Source organism: Rattus rattus, chromosome 2 (assembly GCF_011064425.1).
Source record: "Rattus rattus isolate New Zealand chromosome 2, Rrattus_CSIRO_v1, whole genome shotgun sequence".
In the NCBI taxonomy this organism is placed as follows: domain Eukaryota; kingdom Metazoa; phylum Chordata; class Mammalia; order Rodentia; family Muridae; genus Rattus; species Rattus rattus.
The window spans coordinates 171,129,741-171,154,860 of NC_046155.1; the positions used below are offsets into that span (position 1 = coordinate 171,129,741).

Consider the following 25,120-nt stretch of genomic DNA (forward strand, 5'->3'; position numbering starts at 1 on the left):
GGGCCGGCCTCAGAGCCACAGCTCAAGGACTTGGTATCAACGGGCAACTAAGGAGTATCTGGTCATTTGTGGCTTCCCTAGGAGTTGGACCCCAGCCCTGGTGGCCTTGGGTGTGTGCAAAAGAGTGCTTGGCCTTAGGCCCTGTTTTCCCGCCCCTGCACTTGGGACTCAGCCCTTCCTAGTGTTAAATAAAAACCTCTTTATTCTAAGTATCTACCATTCCTTAATACGTTGGATTGGGGCCAGACCTTGAGGTGAGGGGAAAGGAGGTGGGGCTGGGATATTTCTGTAGAGCCTTCCAGAAGGCTCCTCGCCATGCTGGCGTATGAGGGCGGAGGGTGCGGGAATGACCCTGGAAGCCTTGGGGAACTCTTTGCTCGTTCTGGCCTCAGTTTCCCTTCTGGAGGGGATGCTCCGGGCTGGGTGGGATATCTAAGGACCCTCCCATCTCAGAGATCGGTGTCTCAGGCAGGGAATCACGTGGAAGGGAGGAGGGTGTATCAGCAGCAACATGGGCACTGGGCCCCTCAGCGATCGGCTCGGGCTCTAACTGGTGATGGAGGACGAGGCCGCAGGGGCAGACAAGCCAGATTGGGCCTGGCCAGCCGGGACACTGGGAGGCGTCCCAAGAAGAGAGGGAGGCCGAGGCAGAAAGATGTGCGGGGCACAGGGATGTCGGCAAAGAAGGCACGGTCCCTAGAGGGTGATAGGGCACCACCTTCAGATAGTTCCAGGTCCCGGGCCACCGCCAGGATCTCCTGACGGGCAGCTGTGTTTCGAAGACCTCTGATGTCAAGGAGGGCTGCCACATGCTTCCGCCTGTTGGGAGAGGAGAGAAGGACCAAGGTACATGAGGATCCTGGGACCCAGACAGGTACGCAGCCCATCAGTGTACCCGGAACTTTGGAACTTTGGAACTTTGTCTCATTTCCTGGTGTCATCTTGTCCCTATCGCTTGCAGACATTTCCAAATTTTCCATGTAGAATCGTCCAGAACCCTCACCTCCAAACTCAGTGATAAAACTTTTTTTGTTTTCCTCATTAATTTAGCTTTCAATCTTCACCCTAATTTACCTCAGCAATCTCCTTTCATAGAACATTTACAGTAGTGGAGACTGAAGCAAGGATCTCACACCTAAGAGCTTCTAGGCAGGGGCTCTACCACAGAGCCACGCCCCCACCCCTCTCCCTGAGGGATTCTGGGCAGGGGCTCTACCTCTGAGCCACGCTTATCCCTAGCCCCTCCCTGAGGGACTTTTTAAAGTTTTTTTTTTTTCTTTTTTTTTTGGGAGCTGAGGACCACTGAGCCACGCCCCCCAGCCCTCCCTTGGGATTCTAGGCAGGGCTCTACCACTGAACTAAATCCCAGCCCCCCTTTTTTAAAGTTTTATTTTCAGATAGTTCTCACTAAATTGTCCAGACTGGCCTTGAGCTTCTAATTCACTCGTCTCAGTCTCCTGAGTAGGTAGATTTACACACGTGAGCTGCTACTTCCTAATTTTGGTCCAGATGTTCTCCCACTTGGCAGATGCTGCAGCAAACCTTATCCCTTTCCTCCCAGTGGCCTCACTCAGCCCAAGAGCATCACCCCATTAAATCCTAACCCTCTCCTTCTGCAGGTCTGATTTGGAGGCTTCCCCACCACTGACATCCAAACCTCACCGTCTCTTCATTTAGATCATTCTCCAGCTTTCAGCCCCTAGAATACTCTCTCCACTCCTAACACAGCCTGCAAATGGGGGCACCTCTGGAAATTCCATGATAGTCTAATCATCTTTGTGCTCAAAAGCACCTCTACTCCACAAGACCTTGCCCTAAATCCAAGCTATCACTTTCCCCAGCAATACCACCTCAGTTCCACATCCCTGAAGCACAACGAACCTCCAGAGCTGCTGCGATAGATCCCACCTGTGATCCCAGCCCTGAGGCAGGAGGATTGCCACACACTGGAAGACAACCCAGGCTGCCTCCAAACAAATAAATCCCCAACCAGGGCTGGCAAGATGTCTCCAGGTGCTTGCTGCCAAGCCTGAAGGCCCAAGTTCAGTCCCAGGGACTTACATGGTGGAAGGAGAGAACTGACCTCTTGCAAGGTGTCCCCTGCCCTCCCACATATGCACTGTGGCACGCATGCTCCCCCTCCCCAAGTAATAAATAAGAATAAAGAGATGAGGCATGGTGGCGCAGGCGTCTAATCCCAGCACTCGGGAAGCAGAACTCTGCAAGTTCGAGGCCAGCCTGATCTACAGAATGGGATCCAGGACTGCCAGGGCTACACAGAGAAACCTTGTCTTAGAAAAATGAAACAAGGGCTGGAGAGATGGCTCAGGGGTTAAGAGCACTGACCCCTCTTCCAGAGGTCCTGAGTTCAATTCCCAGCAACCACATGGTGGCTCACAACCATCTGTAATGAGATCTGATGCCCTCTTCTGGTGTGTCCAAAGATAGCCACTGTGTACTTATATAGAATAAATAAATCTAAAAAAAAAAAAAGAAAGAAAGAAAATTGAAATAAAAAAATACACACAGCTATCGCTAAGAGCAGCTTAGCCAGGTTCCATTCACCAGACCATTCAACTGTGCCTGAACTTAGCCTACATTTGAACTCTAACTCAACTTCAGAAATCCTCCCCCGCCCCCTCTCTCTCTCTCAGAACACTGGGAACCCTTGCAATCCCCTATACTTCCAGGACAGAATCCTCTCCCTTGACTCCAAGTCTTCAAACCTGGAACTTAGGCCTTGCTCTTGTGCGTCTACTGCCCCTACAGCACCACAGTGTCAGGAACCACTCCTCCCATGGCTACCTCCTTACACCACTGTCTGTCACTCATTCTCAGGTGACAGTGTCCTGTCCTGGATTTGAAATCAGGTCTGCTGGCCTGGGTTCAAGTCCCAGACTGTGTCACTTGACAATTGTGAGACCCTGCATTCTACAGGTAAGCTAGTTTACATGTCTAAAAATCAAAATCAAAACAAAACAAAAAAACAACCACCACCAACAAAAATCACTTTTACCATTTCACAATCCCCCTGTGGGACTGCAGATGGGACTCAGCATCTTGTGTATGATGAGTGATCTACCACTGAGCCATCCAACCCCTCCCTGGGGGTTTTAGGAAGGTGCTGTACTGCCTATTAGCCACATTAACTAGCTATCATTAAGTTTTATCAAAGTCAGTCTGAACTTGATAATGTAGACTAGGCTGTCCTAGAACTCAGAGATCCACCTCATTCCTGCCTCCAGAGTGCTCGGATTAAAGGCGCGTGTGCCACCACACCCTGGCTGGACTGCAGCTCTTACAGTCAAACTGTCCTAGATAATGATGAAGGTGCAATTCCCACAACCAGCTCACAATCAGGGTATTACCATCCCTGGGCAGCAGACAGGGAAGGTCTGGTCAAAAGGAAGTGGCCCACCTAGATTTGGACGTGCCCGCTGCTGTCCTCCTAGCTTGCGCCCACATGCCCGTGTGTCACCCCCACCCCCACCCCCCGCGTCCCCGGCGGTTCCCTGCAGGGCCAGCCCTTCCTGCCGCCGGGCGGCCTGCGCCCCCCTTGCCCCGGCTTCCTGTGGCCGCTTGTTTGTTTGCGAGCCCTGATGGCGGTGGCGGCGGCGGCAGAAGGAGGGAAATCGTATTAAGAATGCCCTGGTCCCAGCAGGAAACAGCCGTCAGACACGCTCTCCGCCGCCACCCTGCCTTGGCGCGGGCCAGGAAACGCTGGGACGGATGCCAAGGAGACCCGGGGCTGGCTGCACCTCACCTGATGTCTGGGTAGTCCCGCACCAGCACCCCGACCTCCACCTGGATGCTCGGAGTGTCCTCCAACTGCAGGATCTCGGCCAAGTGTGGCACCACCTGGTCAAGCCAATAAGCCTGGGACTCCTGTGGGAACAAGGGCTTCAGGGTCACCCAGTGCAAGCCCCTTCTCCCAGGACTCTGTGCGTGCTGAGCTATGCCTAGCTCTGTAGTCTTCCCCATGAATAAAAGGGCTCAGACGGCAGACCGGCAAGGTATTAGGTACAACCTTTGCTCGCATGACGGAGAACCCATTATATATCTGTCCCCTAATCCTAGACTGGGTAAAGGACTTAAAATCTGCCAGTTGGTTGGGCAATGGCCCTTTAATCCCAGGTCGGGGGAGGCAGAGGCAGGTGGATCTCTGTGAGTTCGAGACCAACTTGGACTACAGAGCCACAGGTCTTCCAAAACAAGCAAACAAACAACCACAAAACCCTAAGCTATTCCATACAGGTTTAGTAGCAAACACCTATCCTAGCATGTGGGAGGTGGAGGCAGGGGGATCTGGAGTTGGCCATCTTCAGCCATAAGGAGTTTGAGGCCAGTCTGCGTGAGACCTTGTCTACAAAAGCCAAAACCAAACAAACTTAAACAAAAATGCCCACACTAAGGAGACAGAGGCAGGGGCATTTGGGACTGGCTATGTAGTCAGAGGCTCTCTCAAGAAACAAGAGCTAGGGGTTGGGGATTTAGCTCAGTGGTAGAGCACTTGCCTAGCAAGCGCAAGGCCCTGGGTTCGGTCCCCAGCTCTGGGTGGGGGTGGGGGGGGAGAAACAAGAGCTAGGGCACAGACACTTGATAAACTGAGGCCCTGGGTTAGCTCCTCATTGTGTGTGTGGGGGGGTGTAAGATAGAGCTCTTCCGGGTGGGGATTGAGGGCCAGCTTGTGCAGGGCTCTCGGTTCCGTCTTCCCTCTGCCACCAAGGGGGTGGTGGTGGTGGTGTCATGATTCAGAAAGCATGGCTAAAATGTCCTGAGGGCAACCCTGTTCTCTTCCCTGGGCTGTCTGTAAGTTCCCAACAATTATCTTGAAAATGTTTCAATAAGTGAGACTATAAACTCCCAAGGACACACAGGCTAGGAATCCCTACAGCAGCCGCTGGTGAGTTCCGGGCCACCCTGGCAGCCCTGCCCATGACAGCTGGACAAGAAAGATTTGGGACTTCAAATTCTTAGATTTGGTGACACTTGGATTCAGAAAGATTTGGGGTTTGTTTGTTTGCTTTTGGGATAGTCCCACTGCATAGTTCTGACTGACCTAGACCTCAATATGGAAACCAGGTTGACCTCTAAGTCATGATCCTCCTGCCTCATCTTTCCCAGTTCTGTGATTACAGGATTACCATATCTGGCATTATTTTTTTCTTTAAAAATACTTTAGCTGGTCATAGTGGTTGTACACCTTCAATCCCAGCACTCAGGAGGCAGAGGGAGGCAGATTTCTGAATTTGAGGTAAATTTGGTCTACATGGCGAATTCGAGGACAGCCAGGGGTGCATAGGGAGACCATCTCAAAAACAAAACAAATTTTTTTTAAATGTATGGGTGTTCTCTGTGCACTGTGGATGCTGGAGCCCAAGAAGCCAGTGTTGGGTGACTTAAGGACAGTTGTGAGCTGCCGTGTGAGGGCTGGGAATTGAACCCGAGTGGCTAGGGCTCTCCAGCGCTACCACCCCCTTCCGTCTTCTTTGTCTTGAACTTAGCAATCCTTCTGCCTCAGCATCCCTAGTATTGGGTGTCAGGTGTGCATCATCACGAACCCAGCTTCTGTGGACCGTCTCTCTCCTAGAACCTTCCCTGTCCTGCTTTGGAAGCCAAGCGACCTCCCCACTCCTGGCAGCCCCGCCCCCTGCTCTCACCCCCCCACCCTCCGGTTTACCCAGCCCAGCCTGGCACTCACCAGCCGCCGAAACAACCGCTGCAGCTGTGCCGCGTCCTCACGGAGCCTCCCGGCCATGCGGCTGCGGGTCCTCGCAGAACGACAGCGCAGGCGCCCGCGGAGCAGTGGCCGCACGTACTCCACCAGCGCCCGCCGGTGCAGCTCAGCCACCAGAACCTGGGGACAGTGGGAGACCCGGAAACGCTCTAGATCGCTCCCACCCAACAGGCTCTCAGGGGACCCCCGTTTCACGCTCTGACCACACAGGCGGGACACTCCTGACACGATGGGAACTCTCCCCTCCTCACGGAGTGCCCCGTCCACTAAAGTCAGATTCCGATCCCCTCATCCTACCAAACCCTTAATGATATCCGACACACGCCACCCGCCCTAAGGTGTGCCACACCCCCAGGCTTTCCCAAACTCTTCCTTGCAGAGGTCCCAAACTATTTCTGCACCCGTTTCCAGGGCCATGCCTCCTTCTGCAGACCCGGAGGAGAAGCCACCTATGTGCTTCCAGAAAACCGACCCTCCACTTGGTAGGGTCTCTGGGCACCTCCATCCCCTCCCATCAGCGTACCTGGTATGGTTCATCCTGCATCCTGCGCAGGGCCAGGGCCTGGGCGCCGAGCGTGCCCACGATGCCATCCAGAGCTTCCGAGCTGCTAAGCCACTTCCTGCGCATCAGCTTGTTGAAATGAGGCTGGGTAGGACAGTGCGGAAGGGAGGTTTCAGCCTCCTCCCTCTACCCTCCCACACTTAGGAAAATCTCTTCTCCCCACCTCCCCCCACCCCTCACTCCCGACTTTGATGAGTTTAGTACAGGCTGGCCTTGAACTCTTGATCTCCTGGCCTCCATCTCCCAAATCCTGGGATTAAAAGTGTCACCACGATGGGCTGGGGGCACTTTATTTAAACTTTTCCCAAGGGAAATCAAAGGCCCTCGTGGTGGTTGAGGACCTAGCTCCTGAACTGCTGGGATTTACAGACCGTCAGGGCACAGTGTCAGAAACGGCTTCCTGGAGGGGTAAATGCACAGTTCAGGACTAAGGATGTTAGACAGAGGCTGGAAGAGGAGGGCCAGGAGCCCTCAAAGGTGTAGAGTTCCGATAGCCATGAGCTTGTGCGAACTGGGCCAGAGATCAAATGTGGCCAGAGAGACCATTTGCATCTAGTCTCCATCTTAGAATCCTCCTGCCTCAGCCCCTCAATGTCCTCATGAGGGCTTTACACCATGTGATAATGAAGAATTAGGCCTCGCCTTGCCTTTCATACATGTGTTCTGGGGAGCTGTGTGACCCCCAAGTCCCGACTGCTGCACAACAGAATGGGTGAGGCTGGCCTCCCGCAGTGTGGGGGGTCGGCTTCCCCTTGGCCAAACAGGGGACCACAGTAGGTTATAATAGGGGAGGGAGAGGGTCAGGTTCCCACCATGTCTGGCATATACCAGCGTTTGTGTATGCGCACGCACAGGCACACTCACACACACACATATCCACGCAGTCACCTGTACAGGCTAAGTCGTCACGTCTGCTCTGTCTGACTCCATGGGTGTCCCTCTCTGCTGTGCCTCCTCAGAGACCACACGCCAGTCTTATCTCCTAACCCCACTCCTTCCCTTCCCCTCTTGCCTATCAGCATTCTCAGACCTGCTGTGCCTCTCATTTCCTATCTCAAAACTGAGTAACTCGAAGGCCAAGGACCTCTCTGGGAACACAGACTCATGTCTAGAAGGCTGACACTGGGAAGGGCGAGGCCAGCCTGGGCTACATGGTGAGTTCCAGGCTAACCAGGGCTACATAGAGAGACCCTATCCCAACTACCCACACACATCAAAAAAGGAATCAAGCTTGGCATGGTGATGTACACTTTTAATCCTGCCCTGAGGAAGCAGATGCAGGTAGATTTTTCTGAGTTCCAAGCCTGGACAACACAATGAGACAGGGATTCAGTTGGGGATGTGGGGAGGAAGGGGGTGCAGGATGGGGTGGGGGAGTTGGAGATGTGGCTCAGTGGTAGAGCCCCTGCCTAGAATCCCCAGGGAGGGGCTGGGGTGTGGCTCAGTGATAGAGCCCCTGCCTAGAATCCCCCAGTGAGGGGCTGGGGGTGTGACTCAATGGTAGAGCCCCTGCCTAGAATCCCCCAGTGAGGGGCTGGGGTGTGGCTCAGTGGTAGAGCCCCTGCTTAGAATCCCCCAGTGAGGGGCTGGGGGTGTGGCTCAGTGGTAGAGCCCCTGCCTAGAAGGCCCCAGTGAGGGGCTGGGGGCGTGGGTCAGTGGTAGAGTCCCTGCCTAGAATCCCCCAGTGAGGGGCTGGGGGCGTGGCTCAGTGGTAGAGCCTCTGTCTAGAATTCCCCAGTGAGGGGCTGGGGGCGTGGCTCAGTGGTAGAGCCCCTGCCTAGAATCCCCAGGGAGGGGCTGGGGATGTGGCTCAGTGGTAGAGCCCCTGCCTAGAATCCCCCAGTGAGGGGCTGGGGGTGTGGCTCAATGGTAGAGCCCCTGCCTAGAATCCCCCAGTGAGGGGCTGGGGGTGTGGCTCAGTGGCAGAGCCCCTGCCTAGAATCCCCAGGGAGGGACTGGGGTGTGGCTCAGTGGTAGAGCCCCTGCCTAGAATCCCCAGGGAGGGGCTGGGGTGTGGCTCAGTGGTAGAGCCCCTGCCTAGAATCCCCAGGGAGGGGCTGGGGTGTGGCTCAGTGGTCCCCTAGGGAGGGGCTGGGGGCGTGGCTCAGTGGTAGAGTCCCTGCCATCCCCCAGTGAGGGGCTGGGGGCGTGGCTCAGTGGCGGAACACCAGCCTAGCATGGGAAACTCTGAACTTGGTCCCTAGCTCCTTAAAGGGGCAGGAAGGTAAAGGTCTGGCATATCCTGCTGCAGAAGGTGCTTTGGGAGAGAAACAAACAGGGAATCAGTACTAGACTCTCCTGGACTCCTTCCTCACCTTCTTCCTTCCCCTTCTGCAGCAGATCGGGTGGAGCTACATGGGGTAGGTTGACTCAGAATTCCTAGATTCAAGGCATCCTCCTGCCTCAGCCTTCCTAGTAGCTGGAAGTACAAGTTTACACAAGCACACCCCGTGACAAGTCACCAGCCTGTTATATCTATGTATGTGTGTATGTATGTATGTATGTATGTATGTATGTATGTATGTATGTATGTGTTATGCATGTGTGTATGTATGTGTGTATATGTATGTGTGTATGTATGTATGTATGTATGTTTGTATGCATGCAGAGACAGGGTCTCATTCCATAGCTCTGGCTGGCCTGGAACTCACTTTGTAGACTACCCTGGCCTTAAACTGCCTCCCAAATGCTGAGATTAAAAGTGTATGGCACTATGGCTGGGTGGCCAAGGTACTGTATTTTAAGTGGGACAATCAGATGTTTTTGAGTTAAATATTTGAAAAACTCGAGGAGGAGGAGCCACAAGCTATGAGGCAGGGGTGGCACCCAAGCAGAGCACCCCCGAGGCCTGGGGCCCCGAGGCAGGAATGTGTTCAGGAGCAGGTGTTCCGGTGTAAGTGGTATGGAGGCTCTGAGATGGGAGGACATGAGGTCTCAGAACAGCTGGCCAGGGTGGCTGGGGGCCATGGCAAGGCTTCTGGCTTTTTCTATCAGGGAGCCTAAGACGACTTCTCAGTGGAGATGGGGTCACAGGGTCTGTCCATACCACCTAGGGAATGGCTTTTCCTCCCTGCTGCCCACAGGGGATCTTACCCATCTTATTACCTCACCTCCCCCCACGGCATTTAAAGAAGCCCCGGGGGCTTAGGGTCATGAGTCTGTGGGACCTCGGGAGGCAACGCACTACTCAACTATCATGTTGGCAGCTCTCTGTCCACTCCACTCAGCCACACCCTCCCACCTCTTCCTTCCTGTGCCCCCCTTTTCTCCCCTCAAGCAGTTCCAACACGGCACCATCCCCAGTCCTCCCTGCTTCCCGAACACTGAGTCGTGGGGTTAAAAGGAACTGCGGGTGCGTGGAGAGTGGTGCCAACCCACCCTGGCACAGCACCCCAGTTCCCCCGTCACCTGTAGTTCCTGGAACAACAATTCAGCAAGAACACGATGGCAGAGTCGGGTCACACGGTCCAGAGCGATGGCTGAAGCTTCCCGGGCCGGTTCACTTTCAGGGGGCCCCACCCTGGCCAGTCGCTCAGCCAGAGACCTGTGAAGACCAAAGGCTCAGGGTCAAGGCTTTCTAAAACCTGAACACCCATGCTGTGATCTCAGTTACAGAAGAGGCTGAGGCATGGGGATGCAAAGTTCAAAGTCAGCCTGGGCTACAGAATGACTTAAGACTAGCTTCAACAGGGCTGGAGAGGTGGCTCAGTGGTAAAGAGAACCCAGGTTTGGTTCCCAGCACCCACATGGCAGATAACAAGCATCTGTAACTCCAGTTCCAGGGAACCCCACATCTTCTTCTGACCACTGAGAGGACTGTACTCACATGCACAAACACACACATGCATACACACACTCATACACACACATACACATGTATACACACACTCATACACACATACACACATACACATGCACACACACACTCATACACACATACACTTGCATGTGCATACATGTGCATATGGACATGCATACACACACAAACAAACGTATGTATACACACACATTCATACACACACTCATGCACACATACACACACACACACACACACACACATGCACCCACAGGTATATACATACACACATGCAAACATACACAGGCATATGCACATAAGGTACACACATGCAAACACACACAGGCATATGCACATAAGGAGTGAAATAAATCTTTTCTGAAAGACAGAAAGAGATTAAAGGTCCATTCAATCTGAGGCTGAAACTCTTGTCTAGCCTGCTGCGGTTTGTACTGGATTGCCATCCGTGGGGAAAAAACAGACAAGAAGCAATAGATGTGTGCACACAGTAAACTATTTAATTCCATATGCTGTGGAGGAGAATGTGAGAGAGCTCTAGGAAACCAGGACAAGGGTCTTGTGACCTCGGTGTCTTTAAAAACCAGCACAAAAACAAAACAAAACAAAACAAAACAAAACAAAACAAAACAAAACAAAACAAAAAAACCAAAACCAAATAAAACCCAGCACAGCATTGCTCTGGATTGTGCTTTCGTGCTCCTCCCAGGAGCAGTGGGAAGACAGAGCCCACTTGAGATTTCCCACACCTGGCTATTGATATCCACTACTGTGCCTCTAGAAAAACAGGCTTTGACCACGCTTGTCCTTGTGGTTGGAGACTTTATTCCTGTGATTCCCCTTAGCCCTCCGGAGTTAAAATGCTGATGCTCTGAATGAAGATGACCCTCCACGAGCCTTTAGTCTGCCTCACTCATCTGCCCCATTCTCCCAGGGAGAACTGTCTCCAGACGGTTCTTCACTCAGACAGGGTTTCTCTATCCCTGGCTGGTCTGGAACTCACTGTGTAGATCCACCTCGTCTCCTCCTGAGTGCTGGGATTAAAAGTGTGAGCTACCACAACCAGCTCCACTTATGTTTCTCAAGCGCGGAAAACATACCTATCTGTCAGAATACATGCAGGTAATACTAATGATATTGATTTCTTCCAAAGGGGCCAGGATGGGTAAAGAGGTTTCTCATTGCTTGTTCATTCATTACCATCACCGCCACACCATCATCATCACCACCACCATCATCACCACCATCTCATCACCACCATCACCACCATCATCATCACCATCACCACCATCATCACCACCACCATCACCACCATCACCATCACCATCATCCATCACCATCATCATCACCACCATCACCACCATCACCATCATCACCATCATCACCATCATCACCATCCTTTGTAGGGGTATGTCTGCCACTGTGCATGTGTGAAGGTCAGAGAACGTCCCGAAGAGTCAGTTCTCTCCTTCCACCATGTGGGTCCCAGGGACAGAACTCTGGGTCACCAGGTTTGGCTCCAAGTGATTTTCTCCACTGAGAATCCATCTCACTGATCTGAATCCCCAGTTTCATAAAAGCCATGTAAGAAGTGCAGCTCAGTGGCCGTGTGTACTGAGAACACAGGCTCTGGGCTCTGGGTTTTATCCCAGGTGTGATCATAGATAACCAACGCCCGTAGGGTGGGACTCGCCTCGAGGCAGAGGCGGGCAGATCAGAAATTTAAGGTTGTTTTCAGGGACACACGAGACCCCTGTACTAAACCTAATCTACAAGTGAATAATTTAAAATTATATGTGACTGGGCATTGGGTCACATCTATTTAGTCGGAGCATTGGGAGGTGGAGGAGAGTAGATCTCTGTGAGTTCGAGACCAGCCTGGTCTACATAGTAAATTCCAGGACAGTCAGAGTTATAAAGAGACTCTGTCTCAAAATTAAGTGCAAGTTAAAATTAAATTTAAAGCAAGTTAATAGAAAATAAAGGTGGTATGTGTATATATATATGAATATACATACACACAAAATACACAAATATAACATATATATACAACATATACTATATATAAAATATATAACATTTATACAATATGTATACTGTGTGTGTGTGTGTGTGTGTGTGTGTGTGTGTGTGTGTGTGTGTCTTTGTCTGCCTCTTTGCATATGTGGGGACCAGAGGTGATCGTCAGGTGTCTTCTGTCTTCTTCTATTGCTTAAAAAGATTTTTTTTTGGGGTTGGGGATTTAGCTCAGTGGTAGAGCGCTTACCTAGGCAAGCTCAAGGCCCTGGGTTGGGTCCCCAGCTCCAAAAAAAAAAAAAGAACCAAAAAAAAAAAAAAAAAAAAAAGAAAAAAAAAGATTTTTTTTTTTTAGCTCAGTGGTAGGCGCTTGTATGGATGTTTTGCTCCTGTATGGATGTTTTATGGATATGGCCTCTGTGTCTTGTGCCTTTGGAGGCCAGAAGAGGGCATCAGATTCCTTGGATCTGGAAGCTGGGAACGTGGGTACTAGGAATCGAACCTTGGTCCCTTGGGAAAACAGCTGAGCCACCTCTCCAGCCCCGGTCTTATCATTTGAGACAAGAGTTTCTGGACTCTGCTGGGCCATCCCAGCACTGCATTATAGATGTGTGTCCCCACGCCCGGCTTTTACAGTGACTGCTGGAGATCCACACTCAGGCCTTCACGAGCGATATTGTCATCAGTCTTTGAGCATAGTTTCTGTATGTCTCCAATTCTAACACATCAATGTTCTCCTTACACGGATGAGTGCCGCAATCTGGGCAGCCATGGCTTTCCCCAAGGTTCCCCCAGATACCAGCCCCTCTACAGTTCTACCCATGCTCCTTCTCAAGCCTAATGCTACCCACCCAGGGGCCTCCCTCAAGTCACTGTCACCGTGGAAGTTCTCACCTCAGGGGGGCCCACAGTTGACCATCGAGATCGTCCTGCTGATGTAGGTGGGGAGGGCAGCTCGCGGACCCTGGGTTCTCGTGGAAATCGCTCCACTCGTTGCTGGAAGCTGACAGGAGAGAGGGCAATGGCACAGGTGAGACAGCCTGCTGGTCAGGGTCCATGCCCCGTACTCAGACTATCAATTAAAGAGGATCCTGCTCCCCGCGTCTCTGAACCTCCTTTTCTTATTTCCAATCACCCACCCCAAGTGCTGGAGATAGAACCCAAGATTCTTACATGCCAGGCAACCCATTTAGAACTGAGCAACAGGTTGGGGATTTAGCTCAGGGGGAGGGCGGCTGGCTAGGAAGGGCAAGGCCCTGGGTTTGGTCCCCAGCTCCGAAAAAAAAAAAAAAAAAAAAAAAAAGAACTGAGCAACACCCCTAGACCCTAATTGAACTACTGAGCCATCTCTGAGCCCCAGCATCATATATCTATATCTATATCTATATGATACATACATATATATTCACACACACACACACACACACATATATATATATATATATATATATATATATATATACCATTGAGCCACGCCCCCAGTTCCTCACTGGGGGATTCTATGCAAGTGTTCGTTCAAGCGCTGAACCACACCTCCCAAGCTTATTATTTCCTATCTGTTCTTTCTACTTCTTTTTTTTTTTTTTTTTTTTTTTTTTGGAGCTGGGGACCGGACCCAGGGCCTTGCGCTTGCTAGGCAAGCGCTCTACCACTGAGCTAAATCCCCAACCCCTTTCTTTTCTACTTCTTAAAGATTCATTTCATTTTAGTTATGCATATGAATGTGTCTCTGTGCCCAAGGAAGACCATGATGGACGTTAGACACCCCTGGAGCTGGGGTCACAGGTCATTGCAAGCTACCTTATGGTAGGTACTGGGATTAGACTCGAGGCCTCTGGTCCGCGTGCTTACTGAGCCCTCTTGCTGCCATTTATCCTGACCGCCTCAGTGTGAACCCGATCCCGATGGTCAGCCCCCTCAGACTGTCCTCTCCCTGCTGCCCCTCACCTCTGCAGGAACTCCGCCAGCCCTCCCAGGCAGCAGTAGGCCATCCTCTCCACGAACTCCTGACTGATGTGCGGTGCTCGCTCTGTGTGCTCTTCTAGCAGCTGCGTGGACCAGGAGGAGGAAAGGAGACACGTTGTGGGTTGCCTTCCTCCCCTCTCAGGGCCTCGGCGAGCCTACCTTCGTCCTCCCACCTCACAAACATCCTGGGCTAGATTGCTGGGTCGGTAGTCCATGCTGCCCCACTGCTCCTCATCTTCCTGCAACACTCGAAGAAGGGCTGCTCGGGTCTGAGCCTGCAACAGGGGGATGGACCAGCACAAGTCAGGCGCAGACATGGTAGTAGTATATGCTTTTAATCCCAGCACGTGAGACACAGAGGCAGGCATATTTCTGAGTTTGAGGCCAGCCTGGTCTACAGAGTGAGTTCTAGGACAGCCAGGGCTACACAGAGAAACCCTGTTTCAACAACAACAACAACAACAACAACAACAACAACAACAAAAAAAAGCCAAAGGTTAAAAGACTAAAAGGCTGGGGGCGTGCGTGGCTCAATGGTAGAGCCCCTGCCTAGAATCCCCCAGTAAGGGGCTGGGGGCGTGGCTCAGTGAGGGGCTGGGGGCGTGGCTCTGTGGTACAACACTTGCAGAAGGCCCTTTTCATTGCAGCAATATGTGGGGGACACAAAAAAGAGCTCCAGAGATTTGTGTATCTGATTCCCTGGTCTGGTAGAGTGTCTTTAACTCAACAAGTGAGAGTTCCTTGACACATGTGATTCCAACAGACCCATCATTAACTACTTGACTTTTAGTTTTTGTTTTTGTTTTTAAATAGAATCCCACTGTGTAGCCCTGGCTGGTCTGGATCTCCCTAAGTGGATCAGGCTGGCCTCTCTCTGCTTCCTGGGGGTTAGGATTAAAGGTGTGCCAGCAGTCTTGGCTCAGGTGTGTGATCATTTTATGTAGATGCTGGGCTCTGTGAGCATCCGGGCCTTGCAGTGAGATGCTGGGCCTGGCTTTCTCTTGCTACAAGGGTTGAAATGTCTGAACTTATCAAATTTCTTTGTGTTGCGGGGTATGCTGGAGAGGTGACACAGAATGTAGAAACAGCAGGCATGGTGGTGCAGGCAGTGATCTCAGAGGCTGAGACAGGAGATTGATGAGTTCAAGGCCAGTCTGAGTCCTACAGTGAGACTCTGTGTCAAAAGAAAAAAGTTAAGAATAAAGAGACAAGAGAAACAAAAGAGAAAGACAGGGACACAAGGGAGAAGGGGGAAAAAGAGATGAAGGGAAGGAGGGAGAGAAGATAGATGGATGGGAGGGAGGGAGGGAGGGAGGGAGGTCTGCTATGGATTTGTGTGTTAATGGCCATTAGCAGAACTCAGGTCACCACAGGGAAAGGGAAACAGCCAGTGGGTAAGGGACTGCCTTCCAAACCCATTGTGACCTCCCTCTTTCTACAGAGCCCCTCCCCATCCCTAGTGGCCACTTTGGAGGGTACCTTCACATCTGTGACACATTCATCTTCCAGACCTCGCAGGGTGCCAGCAGACAGGAGGGGCCCCAGCTCCCCGTTCTCCAAGGCAACCAGGTCTACCAGGCCCAGGATCTCCCTGGGATGGGGAAGTAAGAGACAGAGAGAAAGGTCTGTGAGAGGTGGGGCTGGGCCCTGGGCCCCTCCACGTGCCCCACAGCCACGGTGTTGGCGACCCTGGGCCACGCCCTTCCTCTCTCGGGCCAGCCTTCCTCATCTCTCAAAGGAAGTGTTTAGAATTATGTTTCCCTTGGCTCCAGCACTCTGAGTCAGATCCTCTGATGGATGGCGTCCGGGCAAGACGCAGCTGTCAAGTTGGGGCCTGACGAGCTGACGGGGAAGTCTTGTCCAGGACCAGCTTTGCCAGGAGGCTCCCTTCCCCCACTGTCTCACCTGACTGGGGATGAGGGTGGGGCTAGGGAGTGGGGGCTGGCGGGGGCGGGGCTTGCCAACCCAGCTCCAAACTCGCCCCTTTCAGGCAAGCTGAGCATCCTCTTCACCCGCTCCACACCTCCCTGTCACGCACTCTCAGAGGGCTTTTCCTTGTGCGATGCCTTCTCAGAACTGCCATCTTCCTCTGATTCTTAGCCCAGGCCTTCCTTATCGCTTCCAGGAGCTTTCCGGACCCACATCCTGTCTCTACCTGCCCTGGATGGTCTGAGACTCTACTGCCGAGAATTCTAAAGGCTACCAGCTTTTCCTTCCTATTCTTTTCACGACAGTGTTCTGATCTTTTACTCTTTTAAAGGGCCCGTGTAGCCCAGGCTACCCTGGATTTCACTACATAGCCCAGGCCCCCTTTGAACTCTTGAATCTCCTGCTTCTGCGAGATTGTAAATGCGTGTGATGATGCTGGGCTTCAGGGACCTCCCTTTGTCACAGTCTTTCATCCTCTGAGGTTTGATTTGGACATGGCTAACTTCTTTCTTCCCAGGGGAGGTATAAAGCATAACCTTGTGCGTGGGGTTATCTCCGGATCATACCCTCCAATCCCTCACAAGTGTGGTCCGTGTGGAGAGTCAGAGGCTTAATGGATACCAGACTCTAGAACCGGGAGAAAGTTCCCACGGTGCAGGAACAGAACTCAACAGTGTGGGGCAGTCAATATGGATGAAGCCCAAGGGTACAAAGGGAGTGTAGTAGCTCAGGGGTCCTTAGCACTACCGTGCGTGGCTGAAAGGGTTGAGAGTCTGCTGCAGAGGACTTCCGTCCAGTTCCCAGCACCCACACTGGGCAGACCACAACTGCATGACGGTTTCACAGGGTCCGACACCCACTTCTGACTGCCACTGGCGTACACATGCACACACTCACCCATGCACACGCATGCACACACATACAGAGAGAGCGAGAGAGCGAGAGAGCGAGAGAGAGAGAGAGAGAGAGAGAGAGAGAGAGAGAGAGCGAGAGAGAGAGAGAGAGAGAGAGAGAGAGAGAGAGAGAGAGAGAGAGAGAGAGAGAGAGAGAGAGAGAGAGAGAGAGAGAGAGAGAGAGAGAGTGAGAGAGAGAGAGAGAGAGAGAGAGAGAGCGAGAGAGCGAGAGAGAGAGCGAGAGAGAGAGAGAGAGAGAGAGAGCGAGAGCGAGAGAGAGAGAGAGAGAGAGAGAGAGAGAGAGAGAGAGAGAGAGAGAGAGAGAGAGAGAGAGAGAGAGAGAGGAGAGAGAGAGAGAGAGAGAGCGAGAGAGCGAGAGAGAGAGAGAGAGAGAGAGAGAGAGAGAATTATAGAAAAAAGTCTGCTTAGCCAGGTATGGTGGCACACACCTTTGATCCTGGCACTTGGGAGGCAGAGGCAGGTGGATCTCTGTGAATTCGAGGCCAGTCTAGTCCACGGACTGAGTTCTAGGACAGCCAGGGCTACACGAAGAAACCCTGTCTCGAAAAATAAAAACAGAACAAAACAAAAATCTACCTAACAGGTTTGTCTCTCTAGATACTTGGAAGGCTGAAAAGGGAAAACTGGAAGTGCAAGACTTGCCTGACATACAGAGTGAGTCCAAATCCAACCTGGGCTACAGACTGAGGCCCTGCCTTACATAAAAAGAAAATAAAAATACAAAAGCTGAGGTTGTAGCTCAGTGTAGATTGCTTGTTTAGTCTGTGAGAGCATGAAAGGCTCTAACCTAATTCCCAGAGCAGAGAGAGACACAGAGACAGAGAGAGAGAGCGACTCAGGGAGACACAGAGAGACAGAGAGAGACAGAGAGACACACACAGAGAGACAGAGAGACAGAGAGACACAGATTGACACAGAGAGACAGAGAGAAACACAGAGAGACATGGAGAGACACATGGAGAGACACAGAGAGACACACACACACACACAGATACTATTTTTGTTTGTTTTGTTTTGTTTTTGAGACAAGGTTCCTCTGTGTAGCCCTGGCTAGCCTCAAACTCAGAGATTGCCTGCCTCTGCCTGCCGAGGGATGGCATTAAAGTCATTGGGCACCTTGTAGCTCCATGAGATTTATATATTTTAAAAACCATTGCATGTGCTCATGGTCAAAAAGGACAGGCATGCCAAGTGCATGTGGAGGTCACTACCCACCTCTGTGACGTCTGTTCTCTCCTTCCACCCTTACAAGCATCCTAGCGTTCCAACTCAGGCTTGCACAGCAAATGTCTTTACCCCTGTGACATCTCGCTCATCCTTACCGTTTTATTTTATTTGAGGCAGGATCTTTCTTATAGCCTTGGATGTTCTAGGACTCACGACACTGACCAGGCTGTCCTGAAGTCTATCCGCCTCTACCTCCCCAGTGCCTGGAATGCAGGCAGGGAGCCATCACAGCCTGCTGCATTCTAGAATTCTAAGGCTCAGTAGTCCTGAATCTGAGAGTTAATGGGACAGAGGTTTACAATGCTAAAATCTTGGGACTGGTATGGTGGACAGCTAGTCCCATTCACGTCATGAATATTTAGTTCATCAGGGACCAGAAGGGTCCACAGCACTGAACTACTAGGTGTGCTGTGGACAATGGAGCTGAGAATTCAGAATGAGAACAAACCATGGTGGTCTAGGTCTGGGTCTGCAAGGACCACAGTGCTAAGATTTGAGGTCCCCGAGAGGCAAAGCACTGGGGCACAGAGAGTCACTGTGTACAGAAAGTGCTAATGCCCCGGGACCTGGGGGAAAATGTGGCTCAGATGCAGGGAATAATGAAAAGCCAGGAAGGGGACCCCAAGGCCATCAGCACAGTCCATCAAGGTTCCAAGACTAGGACAACCAACAACGCTGGTGTAAGGGTGGATGTGAGTCAGGTAAGGTCAATGAAGGTCAACATCATATAGAAGGTCCATATTTGCTAGGGTCTAATAAATCAAGTGTTACAGTGTCACACCTGTAATCCCAGCACTGGGCATGACCTAGTTAGCCTTAACTACCAATCAACAAAACTTGAACCAGAGAGAAGACTCCTCTGCTAAGGAACTTGTCAGACCAGTCTCTGAGGGACTGTCTTGTTAACTGACACAGGAGGGCCCAGCCCACTGTGGGTGGCCCCATACCCTAGGCAGCTGGTCCTGAGTTATATAATTAGTTAGCAGAGACACAGCCTGCCAGGCTGAAAGCAGCATTTCTCCATAGTGTCTCCCCGACTTCCTTGAGTATGAGTTCCTTGGTCAGAGATCAGGCTGCATGTGAGGGACAGTTCACCAGTCTGCCTTTAAGTTCCTGCTTGAGTTCCTGCCCTGGTTTCCCTCAGTGAGGGACAGTGGGATCTGTGAGCTGAAATAAATAAACCCTTTCCTCCCTTACATTTATGGTCAGTGTGGATTTTCTTTGTTTTTGTTTTTGTTTTTTGTTTTGTTTTGTTTTTTTGTTTTTTGGTCACAACAAAAGGAATTAAGGAATAAGGGAAGTAGAGGAGCATCTTTTCCAGGTGAGCCCTCTGAGGTGTCAGTACTGCAGCCAAGTTGTTAATTGGGGGACAAGGAAGACGAGGATGAACTGGGGCGATGGCTCAGTGGTTAAATGCACTTGCTGTGGGCTTTTTTTTGTTTGTTTGTTTTGTTTTGTTTTGTTTTTGCAGAGGTTCCTAGCACCCACATTGAGAACCTTACACCGGGCTGTAACTCCATCTCTAGGCTCTTCAGGCACCGCATGCCTGGGGAGATACATATGCCCAGATACACATGCATATAAACAAAACGTACAAAAGAAAGAAAGAAAGAAAGAAAGAAAGGAAAGGAAAGGAAAGGAAAAAAAAGAAAAAAGAAAAAAGTCTGGGTGCGGCAGTGTTCGCTTTTATAGGAGCCCTCAAAAGGCAAAAGCAAGCGAATCTCTGAGTTCAGGGCCAGTCTAGTCTACATAGCAGAAAGAACCCTGTCTCAGAAAACCAAACCAGCCTGGGCTACATGAGACCCTATCCCTAAAGCCAATGCCTTGAACAAAGTGCCTGGTGTTATGGTGAGCGCGGCCCGAGACGCCCCGGGCTCACCTGGGGTACACCTGATTGTGCCAGTGCAGCAATGCGTAACGATCGGCCAGAGGGAGCCTGCGGCGCGCGGCCGCGCCGAGCCACTCGGCCAGCGCCTCGTGGTAGCCGCGCAGGTACACAGCACCGGCGCGCAGCCCTGCAGGGTAGGCGGGCGCCAGGCGTCCACGCACAGCGGCCACGTCTTCCAGCAGGCGCGCGCGTAGCGCCTCCAGCTGCCCAGACAGCGCCCCGCGCGCGCCCGGGGCCGCCGCCTCCTCCAGCCGTTCGCGCGCCGCGCGCGCCACCGCCTCGGCCCAGTGCGCGCGCAGCTTGCGGGCCGCCCCGGGGCCGCGGCGCGCGTCCGCCTCCTCCTCCTGCAGCAGCACGAGGCCCAGCTGCGCCACCGCGCCCGTGCCGGGTCCCGGGGCCGCCAGCGACTCGCGCACCAGCGCCCAGAGCTCGCGCTGCAGCGCCTCGTACAGCAGCGCCACGTCCCGCGCGCGCCGCCCCGCGCCGGCCTCAGCCTCCTGCGGGCGCCTCCGCCTCCAGCTCCAGGATGTGCTCGTCCGCTCGCGCCAGCTCGCGCCTCTGGATCAGGCCCAGGATCTCCAGCACTGTGCAGGGGGTGGAAGAGAAAGGATGTCGGGAAGCGAGGCACATACCTCAGTACCCGCAAAATGAGAAACAGAGGATGAGGAGAGAGTCAGGAAATCCAAAATGAGAGGGTTTCAGAGCTTGGGACAGATCCAGTAGTTCCCCCCAACATGAGAGAGTAAGGGTGATGCTTGCCTTTGACCTCAGCAATTACACCCAAAAGAGCAGCCTGGGCTACAAAGTTGAGGACATGTCACCAAACACAAACAAACAAACAAACAGGTAAGTGGGATGGTTCAGCGGTCAAAAGTTCATGCTGTCAAGTTTAACAGCCCGAGTTCCATCCCCATTCCCAAGACCGACAGGTAGAACTGATTCCTGCAAGGGTTCCTCTAACCTCCACACGTGTATGCGCTGTGCCGCGCGCGCACACGCACACGCGCTCACGCACACGCACACGTGCACAGAGGGAAGAGGGAGGGAGGGAGAAAGAAAGAAAGAAAGGAAAGGGTCTGCCTACAGTCCCAGCTCTGGGGAGGTGGGTGCAGGAAAATGTAGTCTATCTTGGCTACATAGCAAGTTGGAGGTCGTTCTAGGAAATACAAGTCTCCGACTCAAAAATAAATGAACAACAACGAAGAGTGAGCGTCCCTAGAAGAGAATAAGACGAAAGACGTCGAAGTTGGAAGGGAGAAGATGGAGGATTGAGGCCAGAGGCTTTGGAGATGAACTGCAGGTGCGGGGTGGGGAAAGAGACTACAAGAACAGCAGCGACACGGAGCGAGAAGAAGCGCCGGGCAAAGCTGGATGATGTGGTCTTGAATCTGTCATGCTGGCATTTGGGAGGCTGAGGCAGGAGGATTGCCTTGAATTCTAGGCTATCCTGGGCTATGTTCTGATCGCCAGCCTAGGCTGAGCCACGGAGGGAGGAAGCAGGAGGTGAGGGAGTTAGGGGGACGGGGTGAGGAAGAAGGGAACAGTTATAGAAGTGGTCAGGGATGGAGGAGTAGGAGTGTTCCAACACAAGAAGGGAAAAGACACTAGGGTGGAGGAAGCGGCTGGGACACAGAGAAGGGTCTTCACTGTGGCTTGGTGGGGTGTGAGAGAAAGTAAAGGGATAGAGAGAGCCATTGGAGAGGGGGCAAGGGACAGGCTGGGCAGGGAACAATCTATACTGAGCAGAAATGGGGTCTTTGGAATGAGATGGTTGTGAACGCAAGGACATACACGCTCTAGGAATATGGGTCTCTTGGCAGAAAGGGAAGGCATAAGTTTGACAGGCCTTAGGTAGAGGCCAAGGGGGAGGAGGGTCCCGTTGGCCAAGAGTTACCCTCAACACCTCCCCCCCCTCCGCTTCCTCCCTGGCAGAGAAGCTATTTCCTGAGCTGGGCTATTTCTGCCCATCCGTTTCCAGAAGGCGGGGGCTCCAGTCACCCCCTCCTCACCTCTCTGCAGTGCCCTCCCAGTCCCCAGGGAGACAGAGCTGAAATAGCCTCTGTCCAGGATGTGGAGGGCATCAGAGGACAGAAGAGGCTCCAGGAAGGTCCCCTCCCCCAACTCTGATGCATGAAGTGGGGGTGGGGCTGAAACTAAGGGGGTGTTGGCACAGGGCTGGGGAGTAGGATGGAGTTTGGGGAGAAGGCAGAGCGATGGGGTATTAACAACGGAGTGAACTTGCTCTTGGGATTTGCAGACAGAACAAGAAAGCCAGAGCCCATGGGAGCACATAATCCTGTCTACTGCGGAAGCTGAGGCAGGAGGAAACCTAAATTCAAGGCCAGCCTGAGCTACTTTGTGAGACCCTGTCTCAAAATGTGGAAAAAAAAAAAGATCCAAGTGTGGTGGTCCACACCTATAATCCCAGGACCCAGGACTCCGGAGGCAGAGGCAGGAGGATCACCCCTGAGCTGAAGGCTAGCCTCGTTCACAGTGTGAGTTCCAGGCCAGCCAGAGCTAAACAGGGGTCAGAGAGACCACTGGGGTTAAAAGCACTGGCTGCTCTTGGGCTTCCCCAAGATCAGTTCCCAGCATCAGCATGGTGCCTCACAACTGTCTGAAACTTCAGCTCCAGGGGAGCCAATGCCCTCTTTGGCCTCTGGGGGCGCTGTATACACGGGGTGCACAGACATACATGTAGGCAAGCTCATATAATAGTAACAATATAATTAATAATTAACAATAATAATAAAATCTCTAATCACAAAAAGATAGGGAGCCATAGATTCACCTCCTGCACTGCAGACAGAAAGGAGGACTGGGCAGTGGTGGCGCTCGCCTTTAGTCACAGCACTGAGGGGGCAGAGGCAGAGGTAGGCGGAGTTTGAGGACAATATAAGCCTAATTCTACAGAGTGAGTTCCAGGACAAAAGGTATAAGGAAAAACCCTGTCTGCAGAAAAAAACAGAAAAAACAGGGGTTGGGGCCTTTTCACAGGACTGAGGGGGCAGAGGCTTGAGGTAGGCGGAGGTTGAGGACAGCCTGGTCCCAGCCAGTTCCAGGAAAAAAAAAAAAACCCTGTCTAAAAAAAAAAAAAAGAAAACAAAAACAAAAAACAAAAAAAAAAAAAAAAAAAACAAAAAAAAGAAAGATAATTGAGTTCATAGTTTTACATTTTTGGCTGCAAGCCTATGGTTTAGTGGTGGAGCCATCTCTCCAAACCTTGTTTCCCTTTGGATTTTGGAGATGGAAATCTGGTTTCCCGGCTTTCACAGCTAAGCTGTCTCACAGGCCCCAGGAACTAAGAACAACGTGATGATGACGTCAGGAAGAGAGAGATGACATGGGAGTGCGGTTGAGGATAGAGAGAGGGTAGGATAATAGGTTGGCTGTGTCCCCCTGAGCAAAGATGTGACTTCCAATGTTCCAGTATTCCAAATGTGACCTCATTTGGAAATACACTCTTTTTAGGAGTCAAGGGCATTGGTCCTAACCCAAAGACTCGTGTCCTCTAAGAACAGAAAATTGAGGGTCAGGGGGTCAGCTCCACAGGTAAAGGCACTTGCCACCAATCCCCCTGGATTTACACCTGGAAATAGAGAATTGACTCTGACAAGTTCTCTGTCTACCCCCCTCCAGAGACAGACAGACAGAGACAGACAGAGGAATGAGAGGAGTCACAGGGACGATCCCACACAACGATGGAAGATCCAAAGGATAAATCTACAATTCCAAGGTGCCCAGATGCCCAACTGCCAACCAGAGTTGGGAAGGGACATGGAAGGGTCCCCTGCAGGTTGCCTGAGTGGCTGGGAGTGCGTGTTTTTGAAAAGCAAGCCTGGATGTGACATTGAAGTGAGGTTGAAGGTGGAGGATGGGCGTGAGCTTCAGAAAAGGGGCGGGGATGGGGCTGTGTAACCTGAGCTTAGACTGGGGTGGGGGTGGGGGTCTGAACTCAGCTCAGGGCCGGGCTGTTTAAGTCTGGGGTGAGGGCAAACCCGGCTTCACTGAGTTTCAGAACATGGGGTGCATGCTAGCTGCGGTTTAAATGGGTGTAAGACATGACAGGGTGACAAGGGTCTTTGTAGTTGCTGTTAACACTTATTTAGTGTGTGGGTATGCACTGGGGGGAGGGGCGTCAGAAGTCACCCCAAGAGTCAGTTCTCTCCTTCCACCACTAGATCAAACCCAGGTCATCAGGCTCGACTGGTAAGGACTTTCATCAGCTGAGGCATCTCGCTGGCCCTCTTTCTTTCCTTTCCTTTCTCTCTTTCTTGCTTTGCTTATGTGATTTATTAATAAACTTCTTACTTATTATTACTATTATGTGTGTGTTGGGGAATGTGTGCTCTTCTCTGTGTGTGTGTGTATGATGTGTGCCCGCACGCGCCCGTGCATGAGCCGTACCGAGACACCACCCCCAGAGTTGATAGATACAACGGTGAGGCGATGCGCCCCCACCCCGGGTCTGCATCAGGAGTCCCCACTCACCTGACAGTGGTTCCTTTATTTTGGGCGGCTCCGGGACTTTGGGTGGGGGCTCAGGGGCTGCCTCGCCTGCAGGCACCAGTCTCTCTGCCAGGGATGCCCGCCTGGGCTTGGGCCCACGTCCGAGTCTCAGGAAAGCCAGTCTTCGAGCGGCTTCCCCAGCTGGCTCCTCGTCGCCATGGGTTCGGAACCCCTGAAGCCGGTTTAAGAGGCCGAAATCTGCTGAGCTCCTCCGTATGCCCGGTGCCAGCACGCGGCCCAAGAAAGAGCGGACCTGCCGGTCCCCGGGGCTGCCTGCCCGCCGGCCTGAAGTCCAGCCCAGCCGGAAGGGGGCCAGACCAGCCAGCTTCTCCAGTGTGGCCCGGCGGCGGCACGATGTCCCATTGGGCAGTGTCCCCAGCTCCCCATCCTCTTCTTCCAGCGTTGGAGTGTCTTCAAAGGGGTTGCGAGAGGACCGCAGGGGCAGAGTCCCTGCTCTCGGCACCTTAGGGTCGCCCACCCCCAGGCTCTTCAGGATTGGCATTTTTGACAGACTGGCACCTGCAGAAAAGAATGACCGAGGTGATGTTAGTGACATTTT

General features: G+C 52.3%; 1 protein-coding gene across 1 annotated transcript; it reads right to left on the bottom strand.

Annotated features, from left to right (window-relative positions):
• Positions 1 to 184: 184 nt before the first annotated feature.
• Exoc3l2 (exocyst complex component 3 like 2) lies at positions 185 to 25,063 on the bottom strand. The gene is given in 13 exon segments (XM_032896204.1): positions 185 to 819; positions 3,764 to 3,885; positions 5,702 to 5,857; positions 6,261 to 6,383; positions 9,708 to 9,859; positions 13,024 to 13,074; positions 13,077 to 13,132; positions 14,077 to 14,177; positions 14,268 to 14,369; positions 15,574 to 15,685; positions 20,044 to 20,550; positions 20,552 to 20,636; positions 24,544 to 25,063. Coding segments are annotated over 13 exon segments (2,379 nt in total). The 3' UTR covers positions 185 to 527.
• Positions 25,064 to 25,120: the final 57 nt, after the last annotated feature.